This window comes from Chionomys nivalis, chromosome 8 (genome assembly GCF_950005125.1).
Source record: "Chionomys nivalis chromosome 8, mChiNiv1.1, whole genome shotgun sequence".
Taxonomy (NCBI): domain Eukaryota; kingdom Metazoa; phylum Chordata; class Mammalia; order Rodentia; family Cricetidae; genus Chionomys; species Chionomys nivalis.
Genome location: NC_080093.1, coordinates 28277553 through 28287160, shown reverse-complemented (window position 1 = coordinate 28287160; position 9608 = coordinate 28277553). Strand labels below are relative to the sequence as shown.

Sequence of the window (9608 nt, the reverse complement as noted above, 5' to 3'; positions counted from 1 at the left end):
AAAAAAGAAAGAAAGAAAAAGAAAAAGAAAAACAGAGCATTTGATTTTAAATTTTATGTCAAAACTCACTCAATCACTATCCCACAGCTATACTATGATGAGACAGGAAGATTTTGTGCCCCCAGTACAGTATTTATTAGAGTAATAACTCTGGAAATCACTTGATTGTCTCTTAGTACCTGGTTAAGCAAATCAGAGAATAGACTCTAAATAATACAACCAATCAAAAGACTGAGCTGTCATACAGGACAGCAGTCAAGACTCTCAAAGCAATCTAGGTGCAGAGATCTAGGTGCAGGGCAGTGTGTAGCCCCTGTGAGCTTAAACTGGTAAAGTAGCTGTGAAATGTTTGCGTGGGCAATCAGTCAAATACGTTGTTTAGGAGTCAACCACCATAAGACATTTGGTGCATACATATTTGTGTATCATATACAAATTCTAGATTCCCTGAGATTCTATTTTGGGCTTGCATTTTATATGTCTTCTCTCTTCTAGTCTTCTACTAATAAAGTACCTGTAGTTTTGAATATTTTATATATTCATACTTGTAGACTTTCCTTTTCTTAGTATTATCCTAAGTTCCTAGTGGGGTGGGAAGAAGAGGTTGCCCGATCTCTCTGGCTCCATCAGGAATGGCTAGAATTGAGCCTGGTCAACAAGATGTACAAAGAAAGACATCTCCACTCCAGTTGGCTCCTGCAGAAAGAATCCAGTAACGCAAACACATTAAACTTCTGCCTCACCCCCCTTCTAGAAGGCTCTGCTTTCTCCCATTTCATGAGAATAATGAGAATATTTCCCATTTTCTTCTATTTTTTTTTTTTTTTTTGAAGATAGCAGGTCTCGGGATTGGCTTTCCTGGCACACCAGGCAATCAGCACACTTAGGAAAAGAGAGTTTCTCTGGATGGAGAAGCAGAGACTTGTGGACAAAAAGGATGCTTCCAGAGACATCCTACCAGGTCCCCCCTCCGTGAGCCAACAGAGAGCATGTGCTGTTGCCTGACTCCCTTCAAAATTAACCACTTCCGGGAACATAAAAAGCAATGAATATTCTAGGACATCTGTGCTATTTAAGGAACATGTTGGCACAGTCAGCCAGTCACTACTATCCTTTGAATAGTGAACCTAGTGTTTTGTGGTTTTGATGCAGACTTTCAGAATACTACAGAAAAAATAAGTGAGGAAGGTTATTTTATTCTTCCTCTGATTTGGAACATATATATGTGTGTGTATGTTATTATATATATATTTATACATAATTTATATATAAATCTAATATGTATATTATACTTTTAGCAAAATTGTACATCCCTCTCCTCATTCTAATCAATGCAATACAGGTGAAACAAAAATTGAAATAATCACTTGGTAAGAGAAGAAAAAGTGGGACATTCTAGAATTTGTGGTTGTTTAGTAATCATTTTTAAATCAAAGTAATTAAAACAATTCTTCTTGCATGTCAGAGTATATAAACTATTCTGAATGAATTATTTGCTTACATTGGAATGCATTTGTTCACCGTGTTTCCACATATCCTCCTTTCCATTCTGCCCATCACTGTGTACTTTGTAATTGCTTTCTTGGATATCCCCTTTCTTCCAGTAACTATTAGCTACTTAAATAAATATTAATTTGTTGGAAACCATTTTTTATGCATGCTTTTTTGAGACATCGCTCAGTGGCAGAATTTTTTTTGGATCTCACTAGGTTGGCCAGGATGGACCTGAATTCATGGGCATATCCCTCCTGCCTCAGCCTCCAGAATTTTGGGATTATATGATTAGCCACTAACCAAACCTGGTAGAAAAGTGTTTTTGAAAGTAGTAATACCCGATCCAATCCCATATCACCATAACCATTTGAGTTTATAAATATGGAATACATTCTCTTTAAAGTTACTCACACATAGACATATGTCTTATCTTTTTAAAACAACACACACCTTCCCTTAAGATGACAGTTCCAAAATGCATCTATACTTGTAACAATTTATATTATTAAATGTTAAATTTTATTTCAAGGACTATCAGAGCAGAGAGAGAGAGAGAGAGAGAGAGAGAGAGAGAGAGAGAGAGAGAGAGAGAAGGATTATCTAAGCAAAGATAGCACATCTCAGGAAATAAACTAGTATTTGCATGTTAAAAATTACATGCCTATCACTGGCTATTCCAAGAACTCCTTGCATCCAATACTCTAGAAATAAAAGTAGAAAGGGTTACACATTTAGGAACTATGAGCTGAAATTCCTTCAATATAGAATATTTATGAGTCAAGACAATCAATGTGTACAAAAATTTACATGCAAAAGAAACAAGACCAATGCAGCACCTCTAGCAAAATAATTAAAAACTTTTGTTGCATTTACAGGTAAGTGCCACACCGAGGATTTACAACACAGTAATTTACTGCAACCACGGATGAGTTCCATCAAGAAACAAAGTCCTCACACTCCGGACTTGCGGAAGGTGTTCTCGGAATGCTCAACTCTACACAGGGGATTTGTACATCCTTGGGATCGAGCTGACAAATCATGAAGGCTTTCGCAGCATATATTAGATAAAGGAGTCTGTCACATCTAGACAGTCAGTTTAATGTCTCTGGCAGGTGTGCAGCCTAGAAGAGTTACTGGCTTGGTGGTGCTCCTTCTGTATCCTGCAAGACAAGCCTTCCCCACAGTAACAGCGCTGGAATATCTCCAGCCCGTGGGAGCCTTTCCGCCTGTGCTTGGTGCACACCTGCCCCTCTTTGAGGACAGGTTTACAGATCTTGGACCAAAAGTGTCTCGCGCAACACAGCCCCATGGCACAGTCTGAGGATCGGAGGCAGAGAGAGCCCTCTTGTCCTGTGGAGGAGACAGAAGGAAAATGAGAGTTACTGCTAGGCCTGCATGTCTCATGAAGAGACCTCTGAATGCACTTCTGATAACACTAAGTGGAGAGGCTCAGTCTTAAAGCTACCTTTGGTGTGGTATATTTTTGAAGTCAGCGTGGTCCTTCTGGGATAGCCATCCAAAGTGCTGTGGTCGTTACCAAGGTTTTCCACGATGCTTTCCTCAATTTCCCCTCGCGGCAAATGGCTGTGGTCAGAAGGCATGCATATTCCTACGGAAGCCAGAAACCGTGATTAATCCCCAGCTGTACATAATGTGTTTCTGCAAACCACGATGAGAAGAGTCTATTGTGAGATAACTCACTGTAGTTAATACCTTCTGTTCAACAAATCTCCCCAGACAAGGACACATCAATGAATGTCCTGTTCACTCATGAGGAATACCCCGGTAGAGCCACTTAAGATGCTTTCCCACTAATTGTGGAGGTGGCAGCAAGGATATTTCTGTCTAGTTTAATATTACCCTTTGGGGGTAGGAAAGAAGAAATCTAGTCACTTAAAAATTAATCTTAAAAATAACTTCTCCCCTCTGAGTGCTCTCTGGGCAAGGCAGTTCCAGCTGTCTGGAAGACTACCATCTCACCCGCCGGTGGCCTCACTGTGTAATTTCGATATTACAGAGACTTAGTGAGTTCCCTCTGGAATGCTGTTGTGCCCTAGGAACTTAGCCACCCTGTGGATTTATTTCTGGAGACTTCTTTGAGACATCCACATTTTGTGGATCTGTGGGTTGGTTGTGTGGTTTTGTGTGTGTGTGTGTGTGTGTGTGTTGGGGGGTACTTCTTTGAAGGTAGCTGAGAGTGGAGGGAAGGGAGGGGAAGTTCTGGAGCGCTAGGGATGTAAGTGCTACAGAGATCTCTTTTAAAAGTTACCCAGCAGAGATTAATTTTACTAGCCCTTGGCTGACAACAGTTTTAGCATCCAGAGGCCTGGCAAAGAAAAATGAAACTGGTAACAAAATGCCAAGGCTGGCTTGCTAAGGTTTCTCTTTCAGAAACACTTTCCCCCCCTTTCTCAAGTGTCCTGACAGAAGAGTCCACTCTAATAATGCAAAGTGTGTTAGATCACCTAGGGTGACAGAGGAAGATAAACTCCCAAAGCCTCAAACACGAGCCCGTGGAGATGTAGCAGGGAAACCCTTACATGAGCCCAGGTTCGCAAGTGGAGCCTGGGCTTTGGCAGAGGTAGAGCTCAAAGGCAGAGTGGTTCCAGTTTACAGGGGAGTCCGAGACTCACCGTTTTTGCAGTAATTCCCGGGGCAGCACATAGAATGCTTCATGCAGCGTTTCCTGCGCTTTCTGCAAGCGAGACAGATCTGTACGCCCACACCCGCACCTCCGCGGCTGGGACTGGAGCAGTACTCTTCAGTGCCACACTCCTCATCCTCTGCGCATGGGTAGGGCTGTGGGAAGGGAGCAGAGGGTGAGCAACTCAGGCATCCTGGTACCCACACCTTCAAGGTCCCCATCAGCCTCTTCAAAAGCTTTTCCAAGCACTCTGCTCCAAATGCAGTGATTCCAAACACACCCTCAATCTCACCCAGCTAGGATACTGCCCTCTTCTCTGAGACCCCTTAGATCCCCGACACCCCTCTCACCTGGTAGTTGTCAAGAGTCTGGTACTTGTTTCCACCCTCATACAGAACTCCTGGCGCCACGCTGACGGCCGAACCCGGCTGCCCCGCAGCGCCACCCAGCGGTGGGGGCAGGTTCTTGATAGCGTTGGAATTGATGAGAACCGAGTTCAAGGTGGCGCTGACTCCAAGCAGAGGGAGGCTGCAAAAAGCCATCGCTGCTAGCAAGACCAAGAACCGGACAGCTGCCACTGCACACACAACCGTCATCTCAGAAGACCACAAGTCGGAGAAAGTCAGGAAAAAAAGAGGTCACTTTGCACCACAGCAGCTGCAGAGTCCAGACTGTGGAACTTCAGCCGGTGGAGTCTGTGTTGCTGGACTCTGGGCTCTGGACAGTCACCCGCCACCTCAGGCTGGCTGCCTTTATACTCGGGCTCCAGCCTTCCCAGCCCCTCGGGGAAGACAACAAAGCCGGGATGGGATTTCAAAGCTTTGGGAGGAGCTGGGAGCGGGAGTGTTTGTGTATCGGAAGCAGGGAGGACTTTGACACTCTCCCCCTCGCCCCTCCCTTGCACTATAGTCGTCCTAGTCCAGCTCACCTTAGAGTGTGGGTTATCAGAACATCAGAGCCTAACCTGAACTTTAATTTGGGGCCGGGGGGGGGGGGGGGGACACGGACGGGAGGGAGCTCTCTGCGAGCTTGGGTGCTCTGCGGAGGGATTGGGTTATTTCCGTCTGAAATACTTTCAGAGTTGAAAGGTGATGGAATATACAGAACAACTTTTCTTCCCTCACGCTAGCTCTTGCTGTGTGTGTATGTGTGTGTGTGTGCAAGCGAATAATATTCAGTATTAAACACGACTCAAGCAGTCATCCAAAGAGTCTGTGAAAGGGCCAGGTGGCTCCTATGAGTTGCTGATTAACCCTTTCGCTTTGCGATTTTCAAATGAGGTCTTTTAAGTTTGTCTAGCTGCCCCCCCTCCCGATTCCCGTCCCCCCCCCAACACGCACACCAGGAAAAAAAAATGTGCAAAGACAGGAGAATTCGCACATCAAATGAGGATACCAAGGGAAGAACTAATTCGCTTTTGAAGGTACATTTGGAGGGAGAGGCGAGAGACTGACGTTTGGAAATTAGATCAGGGGTGCAGGCGAGAGGGAAACGGGCCCTCGATAATCAAACTATTTAATGTGCTTCTTTGAATCTGGTCAGTCCCAGCAGTTGATGAACTTGATTAAGCAGACACGTGAGATCAAAGTGGCCCCGAGTCAGAGCGGACAGGGTCCCTGAGCCCGGTGAGTCCTCTTTCCCTGGTTCCCGGTTCCCAGCGGTTGGTTAATAGAAGAAGATAAGAAACCCTGAAGGCTTAGCTCCTGACTTCCTCATTAATGTTTAGTAGCGCCAAGAGGGAGAGGGTTTGCTTTTGATCCCAAATCCAACCTTGTCCAGGACAGGACAGGAGGAGTAACTCTCTGGGGAGATAATAAGCTACCTCTTGGAAAGGGAGTGCCTAGCCTAAAGCAGAGAATGAATTTGCAGCGGTTTCCGAACAAAGTGTGGAATAAGAAGCAAACCTGACGTAAGGACGCTGTGCTTATAAATTAGAGGTGATTTATTGAGAGAATAAAAGTCAAATTCCTTGTTCCAACCATTGCAATGCTAAGAGAGACAGCTGTCAGACATAACAAATGACAAGAAGTGTACCTTATTAATGTTTAAGAACAGACTGATAAGTGCAAGAAAACAAGCAATTCTTGTATGAGATTGGAAAGAAAGAAATGGCTGGAAATCACTGTAGAAGAACGTGGAGTGAGGTGTCGTCCCTTAACTTCTGGATTGTCTAGAATTGCTCACAACACTGCGAGATCTCTAATCGTCATTCTTGGGAAGGCCCCCAAAGAGTCAATGATAGTCTTGAACAAACACAGTCCTGAAGCTGAGCAAGGAGAGTTATTATGAAATACATGTTCTTAATATCTGTTTTCTGGTTTGCTAGGCTTCGGAAGTCATTGTAAAGTGCTGTCTAAGTGAGTTTTAATGTCGCCTCATTTCTTTAATGATGTCTCTATACCCAGTGATGTCCTCTCTCACCCCTACACCCCTACCCCATATACCTTGGAGAATTTCCAGTGGTTTATTGAAAGCCCAAACATGGTCTAAATTCTGTGTATCTATCTGACTTTTATTAGGAAAATGTGCAATGGTGTAGCCGAGACTGGCTACCTGCAGATAATTGGAAAATTGGGAAAAGAAGAGGTTTTTAACGTTTTGTTTAAAAGTCACCATTAGAAACAATAAGAGGGGAACAAGTCAATAACAAAACAGATTTCCCTGCCAGTCTGTGGATCAGAAATTCGCAGGGACACTGGGAGATGATGGGACAGAATAGGAGGTCCTAGAGATCATGTTATCACTTCCAGCACATTGATAGCACGTCAGTGATGAATTGTTGTCATTCAATTTAAATTCATATAACATTGGACAGTAGAAAATGAATTCCCTGCCCATCTGAGAAGTACAAAGATATTTCCCCAGTCCTATTATCTTATTTAAATAATTCTAGAAAAGCATCAGTGCTACTCAAAAGACCCAACCCTGTCCCTTTATTCCAATGGAATGGTCCCCTATTAATACACCGAATCTTAATGAACAGAACTTAGCTCGTCAAGAACTTGGGCCCCATATGAAATCCAGGGCCTAGTTGTGGCACTCCCTACTTTTTATGTTTCTTCTGCAGGCGCAAGCAGGTCCACGTCTGAGGTCTTACTGTGTGACCAGCGCTGTACTTGGTGCTGCCTCAGTAAACAAAGGAATGACTGGAACAGTCACCTTCGAACTGCCTAGGAAAAGAAAAAGTAGGCTGACAAAGGGCAGCGGGGGAGACTTACCCTTCTCACTGCAGCCTATGCTTCGCTTGAGAATACTTGCCTAGATTTAGCTCACTCTCAGGTGTCAAACTCAGGAGGTAAATGATGTCCACTGTCCACTGCTTCTTCTGTGCCAAAGAAGACTCAGGGCCTATTGAGAGCATCTCTCCAATACGCTGGCGGCCGACTCCTTCCAGCTTCCCCGCAGCCTGATAAACACAATATCAGGGCCCAGAAGGAGCTTTGGCTGAGGCTTGGTTTGGTTTCTACTGTGGTTGCTTTCCGGTTCTTCGGGTTCTAAGGCAGTGTCTCACTGCATAGACTGCACTTGAGAATTTCTGACACTGTCTCCTCCAGTACTGGGGTTCCAGGTGTGGATCACCACCTCTGACTCAGTATTGTTATTTAAGTAAACTATACATGGTACACACTGGTCAGGAGGAAAAAAAGAGGCCCAGAAACTCTAACCATGTCTAAATCTCAGGCAGTTGGAAGCCGGATGATGCTGAATATCCTGCAACCGGGTGATGGGGTGGTAGGTATGTCTATTCAACTTGTTGGATGTAGTCTAACACGGCCCCAGTTATTGCAAAACATTTAATATTTTATATTAAATTTAAAGCTAGGAGAAATGTTTGGCACGATGGAACCTAACTGTAACTCGGGGATGGTGTAAGACCTGCCCTTCCTCCTAGGTTAAGTGCTGGTGCCGGCACCAGCACTGAATACTCGTCATTTTAACCCATGAGACAAACAGACAAATAATATTTAAAGAAACAAAACACTAGACTGTTTGCAAACTACTTTCTCAGCATCATTTGTGGTTCCTTGTTTTCTCTCCCTCCCTTTATCTTCTTCCCCTACCCTCTCCATTTGTTCTCTCTACTTGCCAAACCAAAGGAAATCGATCTTAGTTTCTATGTTCACCACGACAGAAGAAGAGCTTTCAGGTATGACTCACATTGGGATGCCCCTGAAATAGCTGATTTTCTGTAGTACAAGAGGAACAATTGAGTTCACAGTGATTACCTTTATTCACCCAGTGGAGATGGCCAGCCCATTTAAATCCAGCTTCATGGAGCCATCTAACCTATCTCAGAAGATGTTCCTGGGGCCATTGAATTATAAACAGCATGGAGTTTAGACCCCAAGGAGGTTTGTCTAAACTCTGACGAGGATGGTACCAAAGCCAAGCATCTACCAGCGCCTTTTCAGAGGTCATGACACTAGAAAGGTCTGTGGTGTGGGTAGGGTCTAGAGTCCTGCTGTCCAGTAGTAGCCACTTATGAACTTAGTGTTTCTAATCATAACGTAGGGTAGTGCCAGAGTAGGGCAGAGCATGAAGCCACCAGAAACCGAGGAAGATTGGATTTCCCCTGTGTCACTGGGTTCCTGTTATTATCCCCTTTAATACACTGGCATCCTCCAGTGTATGACCAAAAGGGCCCTGTGCTACCACACTGGAAACTAGGGCTCAGCACTGGACACTTCAGGGTGACGACAGCCCCTTTGTGATTGTGGATCTAGCTTTCTTTTCATTTGTAAATGTCATACTGGGAAGACTAGGGAGCCCCCTTCTGGCTATAAAAATTGTCTTTGAAAGGTCCAGGGAAAGACCTTTGTCTTCAGGTTAAATGTCTTTCAGGAAGCTTGTAAACTTTACTGAGAGACACTCACTGCCACGGACTCTGGGAACTTGCTGATTTAGAGGAATCTAGCACATAAACTAAGTTTCTGGAAATAGAGTGAATTACGTGGCTCCTTGATTTTCTAGAAGATGCGACTGAGAAGGAGGGAGTAGGGAGTAGCAGGAGGGAATGAATGAATGAGAATGGATAAAAAAATTGATTTTGTTTCTTCATTTCCCAGTTGTTGAAATGCTGTAGAGGTGTGACTTCTTAACAGCCTCTAAATTTCCAACTAGTAAATTGTATTTGAACCTTGTCGGAATCAAGATGTAGGCTAGAAATGGTACTAACTTCGGGGAGATGATCGGAGCAAGGATTCTTCTCCTTGAGCAGATCTAAGAGCTCCGGATTGTGGTAGCATCCCCGTCCTACCAGAGCCAGGAACCCCTTGGCCGGAGTGCGTGTTCAGGCTGGAACGCTCACTGCAATCCCAAGACATCGCCACCTTACAGTAGTGTAAAATGAAGCTTGTTTAAAAACTCTTTGATGGGTGAAGATCAAACGGCTCAGGGTCCCCTGTCTTAATCAGCCTTGAGCCAGGTGGCATCACAGGGCTCTGGGTTTGCTGCTTTTGTGGACTTTGTG

At 44.3% G+C, this 9608-nt stretch overlaps 1 protein-coding gene across 1 annotated transcript; it reads right to left on the bottom strand.

The window, feature by feature from the left end:
- Positions 1–2590: 2590 nt before the first annotated feature.
- Dkk1 (dickkopf WNT signaling pathway inhibitor 1) lies at positions 2591–4734 on the bottom strand. The gene is made up of 4 exons (XM_057779847.1): positions 4489–4734; positions 4128–4293; positions 2960–3103; positions 2591–2844 (listed from the first exon to the last, which is right to left on the bottom strand). The coding sequence occupies exons 1-4, from the start codon at positions 4732–4734 to the stop codon at positions 2591–2593; spliced, it is 810 nt and encodes a 269-aa protein (XP_057635830.1).
- Between the last annotated feature and the right edge of the window lie 4874 nt (positions 4735–9608).